The sequence below is a fragment of the Chanos chanos genome, chromosome 7 (assembly GCF_902362185.1).
Source record: "Chanos chanos chromosome 7, fChaCha1.1, whole genome shotgun sequence".
Lineage (NCBI taxonomy): Eukaryota > Metazoa > Chordata > Actinopteri > Gonorynchiformes > Chanidae > Chanos > Chanos chanos.
The window spans coordinates 39,466,820-39,484,820 of record NC_044501.1 but is presented as its reverse complement, the minus strand read 5'-3'; the positions used below and the strand labels follow the sequence as shown (position 1 = coordinate 39,484,820).

The window sequence follows — 18,001 nt, the reverse complement described above, 5'->3', positions numbered from 1 at the left end:
GTTGAGGTAAACATCGTGGACAGTCTCTGATTGTCTTTGTACGGCGCATCAGTCCGTGCGTGCAGGTGACCAGGTGCCAGTTCCGCAATTTCATGCAAAACATGGACAGTGCACGACAATGAAAAACCTATCGACATACATAACCACAAACACATAAAAACATAACAAAACACTAAATTAAATTAGAAATCAATCTCTCTCTCTCTCTCTTTCTCTCTCCCTCTTTCTTCCTGTGCGTGTGTGTTTGTGTGTGTGTGTATGTGTGTGTGTGTGAGTGTGTCTGTGTGTATGTGTGTATGTGTGTGTGTGTGTGTGTGTGTGTGAGTGTGTATGTATGTGTGTGTGTGTGAGTGTGTATGTGTGTATATGTGTGTTTTATCATGTTGGACATGCAAAGCAGATGCGTACTATTCACATTTTACCTTGTGGACTCAGAATAGAATACAAAGGAATTTTGAGCTCCTGTCTTCCTGGAGAAATCCTCAAAATATTTTCGCTGTAATAGTTCATTGTGTTCACAAAGCCTTGAGGACACAGACGGAGACACACCTGAACTCAGAGAAGGACAGAGAACCAAACAACCTTCATACAAAGGTAGATTTACATAACACATATGTGACTATTATCATCTCAACTAGTGCAGTTATTATTTTGGTGGTGACAATGGGGAAAACACACTAGAAAATGTTCATTTTAAATGTTGTGTTCTGCAGAGATGGATTACATCATACACCTCTTACATCTCTCAGGTGAGTGTTTCTACGCACTTCTGTATGGGTCTGTGTGTGTGTGTGTGTGTGTGTGTGTGTGAGAGAGAGAGACAGAGAGAGAGAGAGAATGTATGTGTGTGAGAGAGAGAGTGTGATTGTGTATGTATGTGTGTGTCAAAGCAATATCAAGATTCTCCAATAATTAGTCAGAGTTTTAATTATTTTATCACAATAATATTGTCCTTCACAGGATTCCTCATGCTGTCTGCATGTGTTCCTCATCAGTATCACTTCGTGAATGTAAATAAGACCTGGACTGAAGCACAGACATACTGCAGAGAGCACTACACTGACCTGGCCACTATTGACAACCAAGAGGACACAGATGAGCTGATTAAAACTGTTAAAGGAGATGCTGATCATGTTTGGATTGGACTGGAGAAGAGTGGTGATATGAAATGGCAGTGGTCTCTGGGAGATACAACATTCTACAGAGAGGGAGAGATGGAGTTTAGAAACTGGGCCGTTGACCAACCAGACAACACTACTGACTGTGTATACATGAAAAATGGTAAATGGCATGATTATAACTGTGAAGATGCCTTTTCCTTCATATGCTATGATGGTAAGCACAGAGTCATTTTTGTATAGATACTGAGCATGAGCACTGGTATGATTTAACACATCTTCGCCTAATCCTGAAACTCTTGGTTATGAACATTTGCATATACAGCACAATGACTCTATATGACATCACAAGGAGCTTTACACACATAATTTCAGTAGTTTGCATGAACAAAAAGCTAAAAATGGCCACTGATAATTCAAATAAAAAAAATGTTATTATAATTATCTTTTAAATTTTATTTGTGCAATGACATTTTCATGGTTCATATTCAAATGTCAACGAGTTTTTAACAGCTCAAACGTAAACATAACATAATTATATTTTGTAGAGAGAAGGAGCGGCAGTGACAGATACATACTGTCCACCATGAAAAATGAAAATGAGAGAAGAAAGAAGTGGAGAGAAGCTCAGAGCTACTGCAGACAGCATCACACAGACCTGGTCAGTGTGAGGAACCCGACTGAGAACCAGGACATACACAGGATCATGGAGGACGCCCGTGTAGACGCAGCCTGGATCGGCCTGTTCAGAGACTCCTGGAAGTGGTCAGATCAGAGTGACTCCTCATTCAGATACTGGAGACCAGGAATACCTGATAATTATGAAGGGAATGAGAACTGTGCTGTGGTTTGGATTAAGAGTGATGTTGGACAATGGGGTGACTGGCAGTGTAATGGTAAAACCCAGTTTGTCTGCTATGAGGGTGAGTAGATTTTCACATTGCTTACATTTAAAATATAGTCCAACATCTTAAACTATAGTGTAATGTGGATAAATGTTATCAAAAAGTAACAATGTACAAATTAATGATAAATATAACTTGGTAGTTAAACGCTTTGATACATAAAACTGCTTCTTTTGAACAAATGAATTTAATGATCATGTAATATTGAAACGTCATCTACATAGAATTTCATATCAGTTGGTTTGTCTTTAGACCTAAGGGTGGACTGATTAGGGGACAAGTGAGGAACATTCACTTGATACATTTTGTATTGAAGTATCTCTGGGTTTTCCTTTTTCTAGATAAACTGGTCGTGATCAGTGAGTCTCTGACCTGGAGAGATGCTCGTCGATACTGCAAGGAGAATCACGTGGACCTGGTCTCAGTTCACTCAGAGAAGATTCAGAAGTGGGTGATGAAGAGGGTTGAAAAGGCCTCCACTGCTCATGTGTGGCTGGGCTTACGTCATTCCTGCACCATGCGCCTCTGGTTTTGGGTGAGTGGAGAGGATGTCTGCTACCAAAACTGGGCCCCAGGAAATGGAACAGGGGTGGAGGAGTGTGAGAGAGCGGTCAGAAGAGGAGCAGTGGAGTCTGGAGGAGTCAAAGAGTGGGTCAGCCTGCCTGAGACCAAGAGACTCAACTTTATCTGCAGTAACTATGAGGGTAAGAGTGTGTGTGTGTGTGTGTGTGTGCGTGTGCGCGTGTGTCTGAACATGAGTGAGCTTGTTTTGGTGTTCATCGAACAGCTTAAAACTGATTTCATGTTTTTTGTTTTGTCATCATTGTGTAGGAGAGTAGAAGACTATATGGAGAAGTCCTGGCTTAACTGGAACTTCACACTAAGAAGAGAAAACTGCAAGCATTTCATTTTATCTCACATGATCACAAGTTTAATCGCATTCATAAACTTAACACGGTCTCTCAGTGATATGTTAACATTACATCTCTTTATTACTTCTGTTGCTTATGACATCCTTATTATCTTTAGGAGCTTGAAAGGATTAGTTTGCAACTTCAATCTTTTGGTTAACAGAGATATTACCATAAGCTTTTTAATATAAATACGATATAGCTATTTTCTTTTTTTGTTGTACTTTAAGAGGTTCTGGGGTGTTTTACAATATTCTGTTGGTGTGTATTTGACTGCTTGTAATGGAGTAAGACAGAGACAGGGCTTTAATGCTGAAATATGCTCCAATCACCTTTAATATAAGACACTACCACACAAGGTTTTGGTTCCATGTCAGGACATTAAAATATTTTGACATACGAAATGCATTCAGTTGTGTATTCAGTTATAACAGACCAATGTACCAATGTCAAATAAACCTGATTGCGAATCGAATGGGTCTCGTTTGTAATTATTGAAAAATGATATCAAACTCACCTAAAACTAAATGTGACCTGAAGACCTACAGGTATACCTCTCTCTCCAAACTGACTTAGCGTTCCTCTCATTCTTTATTGTTTAATATGCATGATTAACTGATGGAGGAGTGTCATTAAAACACTTGTGTTCTGCATCTGTATTTGACAGACACTTGATAGAGCAGGTGGTCTTGAGAAATCCATTAAAATATAACATTTTTTAACTTTTTGCTTTGAAATGTTTCTGATGGCTTTTAATGGACTTTGCTGACACTACTTTATGTACAGACACCTCCGATCTGACACTAAATCCAAATGACAAACCTGCATTCATTTTAGAAAGAAATAATAACAGAATCAGTGGTCAAAATCTCAGGTGCTTAACCTCAGAACCATATTTTATATTTCAATACTCATTATATTTTCTACCTCTTTTAATAGGCTGTATGTTATATTCATAGTATTACTGTGCATCGTACAGGTTTTACACTTTTTTTTTTATCTTTGTTTGTTTTACAGTACTTGTTGTTTTATTACTCTTTACACTTTAACGTTGTTTTGTATGGAGCACCATCATACCAAAAAAAGGAAAAAAAATTCCTTGTTGGGGTAAACCTTCTTGGCAATAAACTAACCGTTCTGATTCTGATTCTGATATCATTCTCCTATCAGTTCTGTTAAAACAATTGTGTTAAACCCTCTTCAGTTAACCATTTTTCTATATTTCATCTCTCAGTTCTTAAATGTACAAAAGTTGCACAGCCATCTGTTCACCAGTCAACTGTCACTTATAGAGATCCAAGTGCATACTGGCTTGGAGATATATTGTATATTATGGAGGGAGGGTTTTGGTCTGACCAAACTGGTTTAATTACCATTAGACTATGGACTCATGAACCGTAGTTCATAACCAGTGAAGAGCATGATTGGCGATTAGGTATAATCGCATAACCTAAGCATGCGTTCCTATATGGTCAACCAGGTTGGACTGGGACCTACAGTCGTTCAGGAACCCAACACTGTGCTGACCCAGCAGTGACCCACATGGTGTTACTTTACAATGTCACTGATTGGAAAATAAACAGTGACATTATCAAAGTGTAGGGACAAGTGTAGATATTTCCTATAATTTCCCTTACTTTTGGATCAATGCCCTTTTTGGGTGGGGGGGGGGGGTGTTTGTTTGAAGTAGTGCAATTTTTCCCATATAAAGAATTTTTATACTGATTATACTGTGTTTATACTGAGTGATCATAACAGGGTGAATTGTCTTGACGTTCATTAATTTCTGACTAATTACAGTTATAATCACTGTTAGCGCTGGTGGTGGAATTCCTTTTTTCCTCTGCAGTGTTTTCTACTGGTTAGTGTCTGCTGAGACCAGTAGGAGTGTTATTCCAAACGGCAGCCTCACTGGGTTCGTTAAGGTTAACACGTTCTTGTGTAGGGCTGTCACGATATTATATTTTCACTAAACGATTATTGTGGCCAAAAGAATTCACGATAGTGATATTATCGCGACATCTATAGAAAATTTGAACAAATCATAATAATAATAATGCTACAAGTCAAATTCATCTTTAAGTTTGTTTATTGTTTTTTGGCAAATTAATTATACTGAAAATACGAGTGTAGACAGGTAGAGAGTCTGTAACCATGATCGTACAAAAGCATATCAAAGAACAATTACACTACTTAATGGATAGTGAAAAGGCAACCAGATGAAGCGATAAACAAAAAAAAACAAAAGATGCCGAAGTCCTATCATCTGCCAACAACACAATGTCAACTGAAACTAAATCGCTTACAGAGAGCTTGTGCTTCTGCTCCCGCAGTTTTCACAATATCGATTCCATTCCAGCAGTAACAGGTCCGCTCTAATGCCTAGTAGTGTGCTTGTATACAGCTAATTGGTCGGTCCACTCGTTTTTTTTTTAATTGCCATTTTTAATCACTTAATTTCCCAATGAGAATGTAACTGAGAGGCCACTAGGACCCAGCGGAAAAACAAGACGCATTAGGCAAGCAGCGAGCCAAGGAGATGTAATGTACTGTTAAACCAATATAATAGAACTCTCTGAATGTGTTTCGGTTTTAACAATACTATTTGTTTTTTTAGTTATTAATGTGCTTGCTGAATGTACATTGAATGAATGTACATGTACAATGTTTGGATACACCTTCTCATTCAAGGGTTTTTCTTTATTTTTACTATTTTTCTACATTGTGCTTTGTTTACTGTTTTTCTGCTTATTACATAATTCCTTATGGGCAGTATGGATGCACAGTGGGTAGCACTGTTGCCTCACAGCAAGACTGTCCTGGGTTTAATTCCTGGCAGGGTGGCCAGGGTCCTTTCTCTGTGGAGTTTGCATGTTCTCCTTGTGTCTGCATGGGTCTCCTCCAGGAGCTCCGGTTTCCTCCCACAGTCCAAAGACATGCACGTCAGGTGAATTGGAGATACTAAATTGCCCCGGGTGTGAATGCGTGCATGAATGTGTTTGTCTGTGTGTCTGCCCATTCCTGTCCAGGGTGTTTCCCTGCCTTTTGCTCAGTGAGCACTGGGATAGGTTCCAGCACCCCCAGCGACCCTAATTAGGATAAGCAGCTTAGAAAATGAATGAATGAATAAATAATTCCATACGTGTTATTCCATAGTTTTGATGCCTTCAGCATTGTTCTACAATGTAGAAAATGAAAAAATAAAAAAAATAAAAAAGAAAAACCATTGAATCAGAGGGTGTGTCCAACCTTTTGACTGGTAGTGTAGATAGCCTGACAAGTGTCAGCCAAGCTCGTCATCTGTTGGGTAAACAAACTCACGTAGCCAGCGTGTCGCTCTCTGTGGCTGAGAATCACTGGTTCTTTGCAAAAGGTACGGAGCTTTAAATCGGAATATTTGCTCTACTTTTAAAGTATTATGATTGTTGACTGCTGTTTGTTTGATCGGTCCACTCGTTTTTTGAAATGCCGTTTTAAATGCCTTTTTTTCCCATTGAAAACGAATGGGGAAAGTTTCAGGTCCCAGTGCTACGGCGAGGGACTGCACATAGCGGCAGTCCGTAGTTGGATTCAGTGGTCTTTGCCTCATGACACTTCAGCTGGAGACCGATCGAGTAGTTCGAAAGTTAAGATTCGATGATGCTGCGGCACAATCGCATTTGCATTTTCTGTCGGAAATGCATCTCTACTTTACGATATGATCATATGTGTGTCATTAACATGATATCAATATTTCATTTTTTTAAATATCAGGGTTATGGTTAATACCGTTATATCGTGACACCCCTAGTTCACAGATGATGGCTTACTCTGTTAGCCTGTCATCACTAGAGAGTGTGTTTCTGTCAGAATTCCTGTAAGTGACGGCACGTGGAAAAATACCGTGATGAATAAACAAATTGTGCAAGTTGAGGTAAATATAGTGGACAGTCTATGATTGTATGGGTCGAGCGCATCAGTCCATGCGTGCAGGTGACCAGGTGCCAGTTCCGCAATTTCATACAAAACATGGACAGTGCAGTAGGATGGAAAAAAACACCAAAATACATAGCAAAAATATAACAAACACAGCACAGACATAACAAAACACAATATTAAATTATAAATCTCCCTCCCTCCCTCTCTCTCTCTCTCTCTCTCTCTCTCTTTCTCTGTGTGTGTGTGTGTAAGTGTGTGTGTTTGCATGTGGGTTTGTATGTGTGTGAGTAAGTGTGTGTGTGTGTGTGTGTTATCATGCTGCACATGCAAAGTAGATGCGTGCTACTTGTATTTTTCCGTGTGGAGTACGAATAGAATACAGAGGAATTTTGTGCCCCTGTCTTCCTGGAGAAATCTTCAAAATATTTTCGCTGTAATAGTTCATTGTGTTCACAAAGCCGTGAGGACACAGACGGAGACACACCTGAACACAGAGAGGGACAGAGAACCAAACAACCTTCATACAAAGGTAGAATTACATAACACATATGTGACTATTATCATCTCAACGAGTGCAGTTATTATTTTGGTTATAAAAAAATATTCATTTTAAATGTTGTGTTCTGCAGAGATGGATTACATCATACACCTCTTACATCTCTCAGGTGAGTGTTTCTGCACACGTCTGTATGAGTGTCTATGTGTGTGTGTGTGTGTGTGAGAAAGAGAGAGAGAGAGAGGTTCTGCATGTGTGTGTCTGTGAAAACAATATAAATATTCTCCAGTAATTTGTGAGAATTTTAATTATTTTACCACAATAATATTGTCCTTCACAGGATTCCTCATGCTGTCTGCATGTGTTCCTCGTCAGTATCACTTTGTGAATGAGTTAAAGACCTGGACTGAAGCACAGACATACTGCAGAGAGCACTACACTGACCTGGCCACTATTGATAACCAAGAGGACACAGATGAGCTGATTAAAACTGTTAAAGGAGATGCTGAGCGTGTTTGGATTGGACTGGAGAAGAGTAGTGATATGAAATGGCAGTGGTCTCTGGGAGATACAACATTCTACAGAGAGGGAGAGATGGAGTTTAGAAACTGGGCTGTTAACCAACCAGACAACACTGTTTACTGTGTAGCCATGAAAAATGGTACATGGCATGATTATAACTGTGAGGAAGACCACTCCTTCATATGCTATGATGGTAAGCACATGTCATTTTTGTATACATTTTGATCATAAGCACTGACATGATTTAACACATCTTCTCCTAATCCTTAAACTCTTGGTTATGAACATATGCATATAAAGCACAATCACTCTATATGACATCACAAGGAGCTTTACACACATAATTTCAGTAGTTTGCATGAACAAAAAGCTAAAAATGACCACTGATGATTCAAATGAGAATGTCCTTAGAATGTTTTTTTTAATTTTATTTTATTTGTGCAATGACAACATTTTCATGGTTCATGCTCAACTGTCGAAGAGATTTTAACAGCTCAGACATAAACATAAAAGATTATACTTTGCAGAGAGAAGGAGTGGCAGTGACAGATACATACTGCCCACAAAGCCAAATGAAAATGAGAGAAGAAAGAAGTGGAGAGAAGCTCAGAGCTACTGTAGAAAGCATCACACAGACCTGGTCAGTGTGAGGAACCAGACTGAGAACCAGGACATACACAGGATCATGGAGGACGCCAGTGTAGACGCAGCCTGGATCGGCCTGTTCAGAGACTCCTGGAAGTGGTCAGATCAGAGTGACTCCTCATTCAGATACTGGAGACCAGGAATACCTGATAATTTTGGAGGGAATGAGAACTGTGCTGTGGTTTGGATTAAGAGAGATGTTGGACAATGGGGTGACTGGCCGTGTAATCGTAAAACCGTAAAGTTTGTCTGCTATGAGGGTGAGTAGATTTTCACATTGCTTATATGTAACACATAGTCCAGCATCTTAGTCTAACTATAGCACTACATGAATAAATATTATCAAAAACTGACAGACTACAAGGGTGTGAGAAATATAACTTGGTAGTCAAATGCTTTGATACATAATAACTGGATCTTTTAAACAAATCAACTGAATGGTCGTGAAATACTGGAATCCCCTCGTCCATAGAATCTCATATCAGTTGATTTGTGTTTAAACCTATGGGTGAACTGATCAGTGAGAAAAGGAGGAAAGGAATTGTTCAGTTGATACATTTTGTTTTGAACTGCATTTGGGTTTTCATTTTTTCTAGATAAACTGGTCCTGATCAATGAGGCTCTGACCTGGAGCGAAGCTCTGAATTACTGCAGAGAGCATCATGTGGACCTGGTCTCAGTTCACTCAGAGGATATTCAGAAGTGGGTGATGGAGGTGGTTGAGAAGGCCTCCACTGCTCATGTGTGGCTGGGCTTACATCACAGCTGCACTTTCGGCTTCTGGTTTTGGGTGAGTGGAGAACTTCTCTGCTACGAAAACTGGGCCCCAGGAAATGGAACAGGGGTGGAGGAGTGTGAGAGAGCGGTCAGAACAGGAGCAGTGGAGTCTGGAGGAGGGAAACAGTGGGTCAGCCTGCCTAAGACCAAGAGACTCAACTTCATTTGCAGTAACTATGAAGGTAAGAGTGTGTGTGTGTGTGTGTGTGTGTCTGTGTTTGTGTGATCTTGTGTGTGTGTGTGTCTGTGTCTGTGTTTGTGTGTGTGTGTGTGTGTGTGTGTGTGTGTGTGTGTGTGTGTTTGTGTGTTCTTGTGTGTGTGTGTGTGTGTGTAAGTGTGTGTGTGTGTTTTAAACATGTTACTAAAAAATCTGATATATAAATATGTCTTTTTTCTTCATCTGTTGTTTTTTAGAGGACTAGACTCCTCAAGACTTCATAACCTCATTGAAAGAAGACATCAACTCCTGCACTAGACATGGTTTACTCTGATTTTTAATGTACTTTCTGGACTGTTCTAATTGTCTGTAATATTCTGATTCTTTCTCTTTCCAGCTATTTGTTTTAATGTTAACATGAAATCACACATTACTTTATAGATCATATTTCTCATATGTGATAAAATTTTGGTGTCTTGTGAAGGCTTGGAGCAGCAGCATTCTTTGTGGTTTTTAAATGCAAAATTAAAAGATATTTTCTATCTTGAACTGAAATGAGTTTTCTCAAAATCAATGTCTTGAATTAGTCCTATATAGGGGTGGCTCGATACTACTTATTCATGTCCGATACCGATACTCATACCGCAACCTTCAGCATCTGCCGATCCCGATACCTGTCCGATCTTTATCCTCTCTTAATGTCCCAAAACAGCAAGCAATGATCACCAAATTCCTCATGGCCCCTCATTGAAAGAAGACATCGAATGTGGTGCAAAGTGTTCGTTCCAGGTCAAAATGACACATTTACTAATTCGGCTTGAGCACATAAGACGTTCGTGGTAGTCGGCAATGACTAAACAATCAGCTGACTTTATGCACTTACGATGAAACTGCCGCCAACAAATGACACACAAAGTGGTCTCGTCCCTGTACTCTGGATCACCCTTACGTTTTGACGAACAGCACAGGGTCCAGTTCTTAGCGTTTGTGTCATTTAGCTGTAGCCTGTGCCAGGTGGAGTTGTACTCTCTCTCTGAATTGTACTAAGCCTTTTCCTTGTAATGGGCGTCAATGGAGCGAAAACACTTAAGATACGTTAATGTAGCTAATTGAATTATTCCTTGTATTTTTGTTGTGATTTTTTGAAAGGAGATTAACAAAAGACGTGTGAGAGAAATTTGGTCTTCTTTGATCGTACTTTTGGTGTATTAAGCCGGGTAGGTTTTTCTTTTGCTTAATGGGCGGCAAACGAGAGGACAGTGTTTAACGTAACGCCTTACTATTCCTTCGGATTTTAGTTTTGCTTTTTGAATAGGAGATGGTGCTTATGACATGTGTGGAGTCAGACAAATTTGGTGATCATTGGGTGCTATTTTGGAATATTAAGCCATGCTAAGCCTTATGGGCATCAATGGAGAAGAAAACGCTTCATGTAAGATAACGTCCATACTCATAGGAGTTCGGTTTTGATTTTTTTGACAGGTGGAAGTGTTTATAACAAGACATGTCTGAGAGAAATTTGGTGATCGTTGGATGCTATTGTGAGCCACGTTAAGCCTTTTTACGTTAAACGTTTTAGAATGTCCTTCCCTCTTTACAGCATGTCGCTCACAGGTTAGTTAAGCATTTACGTGATAGTTTAGGCAATTGGATCATATCAGATTATAGCCTACTATTACTATATTCGATCTAGTGATTTTGACCAGTATCGGAGCGGTACTGATACTGAGTATTGGATCGTCGCACCCATAGTCCTATAGTACTGACCTCATGTTTATTGTGTCACACACATGACATAGCTCATGTGTACATCAGTTAGATTACTTATCTTTTAAAACAATTAACGAGTTCCCAGGACGAAATAATTATTTAACATATACTATATTTACATTTTTTTTAGAGATTCATGCCAAGCAAACCAGCCAGTTACTGCATGCCACTTATGACTCCACTTACTCCAAGCCACTTAAGCCGAATAGGACAAAAGTCATTCTCAGTTACCTCAATTCAGTTTGGCCTGACTGCTTTTCCATTTCAGACTATGAACAGAGTTTATGACCAGGGGAGAACAGGACTAAGCACATACAGTACTTTTGAAGTAGAGATGTTATCAGGGGTGTATAAAGTAAAATTAGAAGTACAATTGCTAACAAAAGCACACTAAGTAGAGTTAAAGTATCCCTCCTGAAAAATGCTTAAGTAAGAGTAAAACAGTCACCCATTTAAAATTTACAAAAATGGTTGTCAGTTTAACTCTACTTAGAGTACTTTTTTCTTCACAAGAGTACTTCTACTTTTACTTTCTACGCCCGTGGATGTTATGTTCTGCACGTCTGTTGTATTCACAGCAGCTACATAAACATAAGTTTTGAAAATGCAAATTAGGCTGACGCGGCCTGGAGTGTGTGCGTGTCTGAGGGAGACGTGTCTTTGTGTCTGTTTCCTCTCAGTGTTCTGTATAAACAAATGCGGTAGTTGAGACAAACAGCATAGACAGTCTATGATTATCTGAGTCTGGCCCCTCAGTGCACGCCCACAGGTGACCAGACGCCACCACCATAGTTTCGATAAGGTGGAGCCCTGAATTGTCGAGAGCGCATCCGACCTGTCCTTCAGCGAAAGGCCTAAAAGCAATGATGTCAGACTGAGTATAAAGAGTTTATACATTTGAGGATTTTACCCGTTCTGCCTAATTAGCGTATACAACATTACTGAGTGCATAAAATGAATATATGAAAAACAGCGTGAAAAACTAAATGAAAAACAGCGTGAAAGATGGTTTTGTTTAGTCACTGACAATGTGAAAGTGGTTTGTCATGAATGTGTCTCTGGGAGTGTTGCTGTGCTGTTCGACGCCACTGAGTGACGTCCTGAACCACAGAGCTTGGGAGACAGTTCGGGATACTGGTATGTCACTGCTCGTGTTTGGATATCCATACACACATAAGCGCACACACACACACACACACACTCATTCGCTCACTCACTCACAAATAGCTAGGTGTATCTGGTGGCAATGCAAATTATATGACATCAAACTTTCTAGGGAGATTATTTTTTATTCAAATTAGAGTCTATATAGAAAAATATCCAAACTGAAGGCAGCTATTGTTAAGTGCTGTATATAACAGAGGGGTAATTCAGCTACGTGTTCATAAAGCAGCGAGGACAGAGACAGAGACACAGCTGAACAGAGAGCATCACAGATTTCATATACAGGTAGGAACTGCTATTTTATGCCCATTAAAAGATTGACTCTTGTTTTTATTGATATTCTTGTTCTTCTTCTCCTCCTCCCTCTTCTTCTTCTTCTTCTTCTTCTCCTCTCTATCATCAGCAAAGATGGGCAACATCTTCCATCTCATCCTTCTCTCACGAGGTCAGTGTATGTGTATGTGTGTGTGTGTGTGTGTGAGTGTATGTGTATGTGTGCGTGAGTGTGTGTGTGTGTGTGTGTGTGTGTGTGTGTGTGTGTGCCCCATGTATTGCTATCTTTCTGGGGGCCGATAAGTCCCCGGTAAGATAGCATAACCTGAAAAAAGTGCAACAATGTTTTTCTAAACTATACTGTTACTACTGATAAAACAAAAAGTGTCAAAACATTTACAATTACAATTTACAATTTAGTTATTTGGCAGACGCTTTTTACCAAAGCGACTTACAATCAGTGCATCAGTCAGAGTCAGATTTCTAATACCTTGTGAACAGAGATCACAATAAGACCGAGCGTAAAATTGCCCCTTCGTATTGCGCCCCTGGAATACTTTGACAAACGCAGATACAAGACAAAGGTTTTTTTTTTTTTTTTTTTTTAGGAAAGGGAGGTTAGGCATTGGGGGACAGGTGGGTTCTAAAGAGGTGGGTTTTCAGTTTCCTGCGGAAGATGGTAAGAGATTCCGCAGTCTTGACTGCATGGGGGAGGTCATTCCACCACCTCGGGGTAATGGCGGAGAAGAGGTCGGGAGGAGCGGCTGCCGGGTTCTTGAAGTGAGTTGTCCAGACGTCATAGAGCAGAGGGTCCTAGTTGGGGTGTATGGAGTTATAAGAGCCTGAAGGTATGATGGGGCAGAGCCTCTAGTGGCCTGGTAGGCCAGCACCAGTGTCTTGAACTGGATACGGGCTGCTACCGGAAGCCAGTGGAGTGCAGTAAGAAGTGGAGTGACATGAGAGTGTTTAGGGAGGTTGAATACCAGGCGTGCAGCGGCGTTCTGCACGAGCTGGAGCGGCCTGATGGCGCAGGCTGGCAAGCCAGCCAGTAGCACGTTGCAGTAGTCCAGGCGGGAGATGACAAGCGCTTGGACCAGGAGCTGTGTCGCCTGTTATGTTAGGAATGGGCGGATTCTCCTGATGTTGTATAGGGAGAATCTGCAGGATCGAGTGACTGCCACGATGTGATCGGAGTAGGTCAGCTGGTTGTCCAGGGTTACGCCAAGGTTTTTGGCTGCTGTGGTGGGGAATACCACAGATCCCTCGATGGTGATTGCAGTGTCGATCGCTGGGGAGTTCTTAGCAGAAAAAAACAGGAGCTCCGTTTTCTCTGGGTTGAGTTTGAGATGGTTAGCGGACATCCATGAGGCAATGTCTGCTAAGCAGGCTGCGATGCGAGGTTGAACCTGGGAGTCAGAGGGGGGGAAGGAGAAAAACAGCTGTGTGTCATCAGCGTAGCAGTGGTAAGAGAGACCATGGGTGGAGATAACTTGACCGAGTGATCTGGTGTAGAGAGAGAAGAGGAGTGGACCAAGTACAGAACCTTGTGGGACTCCTGTGAGTAAAGGGCGGGTGGAGGAGACTGATTCCCCCCAAGAGACCTGGTAGGAACGGTCATTTCTTTAGTTAAGGGTAAGGTTAGGGTTAGGGATAGGTTAGTATTCTTTAGTTGCAGAATAATGGGAGTCTGTGTGTGTGTGTGTGTGTGTGTCTGTCTGTGTGAGTGTGAGAGTGAGAATGAGTGATAGTGTATGCTAATGTCTGTAAGAACAGTATAAATGTATTCCATTTTCCAGCGACAGTTTTAAGTGTGATGCCTCAACAGTTTTGGCTTTTACTGGAGTCCTCATGTGTTCTGTATTTTCTCCAGTAATTAGTCAGAGTTTTAATTATTTTACCACAATAATATTGTCCTTCACAGGATTCCTCATGCTGTCTGCATGTGTTCCTCATCAGTATCACTTTGTGAATGAGTTAAAGACCTGGACTGAAGCACAGACATACTGCAGAGAGCACTACACTGACCTGGCCACTATTGACAACCAAGAGGACATAACTGAGCTGGTGAACACAGTGAGTGACAATGCTGATCATGTTTGGATTGGACTGGAGAAGAGTGGTGATATGAAATGGCAGTGGTCTCTGGGAGATACAACATTCTACAGAGAGGGAGAGATGGAGTTTAGGAACTGGGCTGTTGACCAACCAGACAACACTACTTACTGTGTAGCCATGAAAAATGGTAAATGGCATAATTATAACTGTGAGGAAGTCCACTCCTTCATATGCTATGATGGTAAGCACATGTCATTTTTGTATAGATTTTGATCATGAGAACTGATATGATTTAACACATCTTCTCCTAATCCTTAAACTCTTGGTTATGAACATATGCATATACAGCACAATGACTCTATATGACATCACAAGGAGTTTCACACACATAATTTCAGTAGTTTGCATGAACAAAAAGCTAAAAATGACCACTGATAATTCAAATGAAAATGTTATTATAATTATCTTTTAAATTTTATTTGTACAATGACATTTTCATGGTTCATGTTCAAATCTCAAAGAGTTTATAACAGCTCAGACGTAAACATAACATAATTATATTTTGCAGAGAGGAGCGGCAGTGACAGATACATACTGTCCACCATGAAAAATGAAAATGAGAGAAGAAAGAAGTGGAGAGAAGCTCAGAGCTACTGCAGACAGCATCACACAGACCTGGTCAGTGTGAGGAACCAGACTGAGAACCAGGACATACACAGGATCATGGAGGACGCCAGTGTAGACGCAGCCTGGATCGGCCTGTTCAGAGACTCCTGGAAGTGGTCAGATCAGAGTGACTCCTCATTCAGATACTGGAGACCAGGAGTACCTGATAATTTTGGAGGGAATGAGAACTGTGCTGTAGTTTGGATTAAGAGTGATGTTGGACAATGGGGTGACTGGCAGTGTAATGGTAAAACCCAGTTTGTTTGCTATGAGGGTGAGTAGATTTTCACATTGCTTATATTTAACACATAGTCCTGCATCTTAAACTATAGAATAATGTGGATAAATATTATCAAAAACTGACAGACTACAAGGGTGTGAGAAATATAACTTGGTAGTAAAACGCTTTGATATATAAAACTGCTTCTTTTGAACAAATGAACTTAATGGTCATGAAATACTGAAATGTCATCTACATAAAATTTCATATCAGTTGATTTGTGTTTAGACCTAAGGGTGGACTGATTAGTGGGAAAGTGAGGAACATTCACTTGATACACTTTGTATTGAAGTATTTCTGGGTTTTCATTTTTTCTAGATAAACTGGTCGTGATCAATGAGGCTCTGACCTGGAGAGATGCTCGTCGATACTGCAAGGAGAATCACGTGGACCTGGTCTCAGTTCACTCAGAGAAGATTCAGAAGAAGGTGATGGAGGTGGTTGAAAAGGCCTCCACTGCTCATGTGTGGCTGGGCTTACGTCATTCCTGCACTATGCGCCTCTGGTTTTGGGTGAGTGGAGAGGATGTCTGCTACCAAAACTGGGCCCCAGGAAATGGAACTGGGGTAGAGGACTGTGAGCAAGTGCTAAGAACCGGAGCAGTGGAGTCTGGAGGGGTCAAAGAGTGGGTCAGCCTGCCTGAGACTGAGAGACTCAACTTTATCTGCAGTAACTATGAGGGTAAGAGTATGTGTTTGTGTGTGTGTGTGGGTGTGTGTGTGCATGTGTGAGTGTGTGTGTGTGTGTGTGTGTGTGTGCATGTGTGTTTGTGTGAGTGTGATTGTGTGTGTGTGTGTGTGTGTGTGTGTGTGTGTGTGTGTGTGTGTGTGTGTGAGTGAGTGTGTCTGTGTGAGTGTGTTTGTATGTGTGTGTGTGTGTGTGTATATGTGCATGTGCGTGTGCGTGTGTGTGTGTATGTGCGTGTGCGTGTGTGTTTATGTGTGTTTGCGTGTGTGTGTGCATGAGTGTGTGAGTTTGTCTGAACATGAGTGAGTGTGTTTTTCGAACATCTTAAAACTGATTTCATGTTTTTTGTTTTGTAGTCATTGTGTAGGAGAGTAAAAGACTATATGGAGAGATCCTGACTCAACTGGATCTTTGAATTTCATGTTGACAGCAAGAAGAGAAAACTGCAAGCATTTCATTTTATCTCACATGATCACAAGTTTAATCGCATTCATAAACTTAACACAGACTCTCAGTGATATGTTAACATTACATCTCTTTATTACTTCTGTTGCTTATGACATCCTTATTATCTTTAGGAGCTTGAAAGGATTAGTTTGCAACTTCAGTCTTTTGGTTAACAGAGATATTACCATAAGCTTTTTAATATAAATACAATATAGCTATTTTCTTTTTTTGTTGTACTTTAATAGGTTCTGGGGTGTTTTACAATATTCTGTTGGTGTGTATTTGACTGCTTCTAATGGAGTAAGACAGAGACAGGGCTTTAATGCTGAAATATGCTCCAATCACCTTTAATATAAGACACTACCACACAAGGTTTTGATTCCAAATGGTTCCATGTCAGGACATTAAAATATTTTGACATACGAAATGCATTCAGTTGTGTATTCAGTTATAACAGACCAATGTACCAATGTCAAATAAACCTGATTGCGAATCGAATGGGTCTCGCTTGTAATTATTGAAAAATGATATCAAACTCACCTAAAACTAAATTTGACCTGAAGACCTACAGGCATACCTCTCTCTCCAAACTGAATTAGCGTTCCTCTCATTCTTTATTGTTTAATATGCATGATTAACTGACAGAGGAGTGTCATTAAAACACTTGTGTTCTGCATCTGTATTTGACGGACACTTGATAGAGCAGGTGGTCTTGAGAAATCCATTAAAATATAACATTTTTTAACTTTTTGCTTTGAAATGTTTCTGATGGCTTTTAATGGAATGTTTCGACACTTCTTTATGTACATACACCTCAGATCTGACACTAAATCCAAATGACAAACATCCCATTCATTTTAGAAAGAAATAATAACAGAATCAGTGGTCAAAATCTCAGGTGCTTAACCTCAGAACCATATTTTATATTTCAATACTCATTATATTTTCTACCTCTTTTAATAGATTGTATGTTATATTCATAGTATTACTGTGCATCATACAGGTTTTACACTTTTTTTTTTATCTTTGTTTGTTTACAGTGCTTGTTGTTTTATTTCTCATTACACTTTAATGTTGTATTGTATGGAGCACCATCATACCAAAAAAGGGAAAAAAAATTCCTTGTAGGGGTACACCTTCTTGGCAATAAACTAAATTCTGATTCTGATTCTGATATCTTATTTTCCTGTCAATTCTGTTAAAATAATCG

The 18,001-nt window shown here is 40.1% G+C and overlaps 3 protein-coding genes across 3 annotated transcripts; all 3 read left to right on the top strand.

Moving 5' to 3' along the window:
- The first annotated feature begins 715 nt into the window (after positions 1–715).
- On the top strand, positions 716–2,862 carry LOC115816372 (macrophage mannose receptor 1-like). The gene is made up of 5 exons (XM_030779328.1): positions 716–749; positions 961–1,355; positions 1,723–2,041; positions 2,365–2,727; positions 2,855–2,862. Exons 1-5 carry the CDS (start codon positions 716–718, stop codon positions 2,860–2,862), a joined length of 1,119 nt encoding a protein of 372 aa, XP_030635188.1.
- Positions 2,863–7,483: 4,621 nt separating this feature from the next.
- Positions 7,484–9,714, top strand: LOC115816370 (macrophage mannose receptor 1-like). The gene is made up of 5 exons (XM_030779327.1): positions 7,484–7,517; positions 7,689–8,063; positions 8,398–8,775; positions 9,112–9,474; positions 9,707–9,714. Exons 1-5 carry the CDS (start codon positions 7,484–7,486, stop codon positions 9,712–9,714), a joined length of 1,158 nt encoding a protein of 385 aa, XP_030635187.1.
- A 3,077-nt stretch (positions 9,715–12,791) lies between these two features.
- On the top strand, positions 12,792–16,711 carry LOC115816369 (C-type mannose receptor 2-like). Its single transcript, XM_030779326.1, has 5 exons — positions 12,792–12,828; positions 14,578–14,971; positions 15,335–15,651; positions 15,976–16,338; positions 16,701–16,711. The coding sequence occupies exons 1-5, from the start codon at positions 12,792–12,794 to the stop codon at positions 16,709–16,711; spliced, it is 1,122 nt and encodes a 373-aa protein (XP_030635186.1).
- The last annotated feature ends 1,290 nt before the right edge of the window (positions 16,712–18,001 follow it).

Coding starts and splice junctions, on each gene's coding strand:
- LOC115816369 (XM_030779326.1), top strand. CDS start 12,792: ATGGGCAACATCTTCCATCTCATCCTTCTCTCACGAG. Junction 14,972..15,334: donor GGTAAGCACATGTCATTTTT/GTATAGATTTTG, acceptor TGAAAATGAGAG/AAGAAAGAAGTGGAGAGAAG. Junction 15,652..15,975: donor CCAGTTTGTTTGCTATGAGG/GTGAGTAGATTT, acceptor CATTTTTTCTAG/ATAAACTGGTCGTGATCAAT.
- LOC115816372 (XM_030779328.1), top strand. CDS start 716: ATGGATTACATCATACACCTCTTACATCTCTCAG. Junction 750..960: donor ACACCTCTTACATCTCTCAG/GTGAGTGTTTCT, acceptor TGTCCTTCACAG/GATTCCTCATGCTGTCTGCA. Junction 1,356..1,722: donor GTAAGCACAGAGTCATTTTT/GTATAGATACTG, acceptor AATGAAAATGAG/AGAAGAAAGAAGTGGAGAGA.
- LOC115816370 (XM_030779327.1), top strand. CDS start 7,484: ATGGATTACATCATACACCTCTTACATCTCTCAG. Junction 7,518..7,688: donor ACACCTCTTACATCTCTCAG/GTGAGTGTTTCT, acceptor TGTCCTTCACAG/GATTCCTCATGCTGTCTGCA. Junction 8,064..8,397: donor CTCCTTCATATGCTATGATG/GTAAGCACATGT, acceptor TATACTTTGCAG/AGAGAAGGAGTGGCAGTGAC.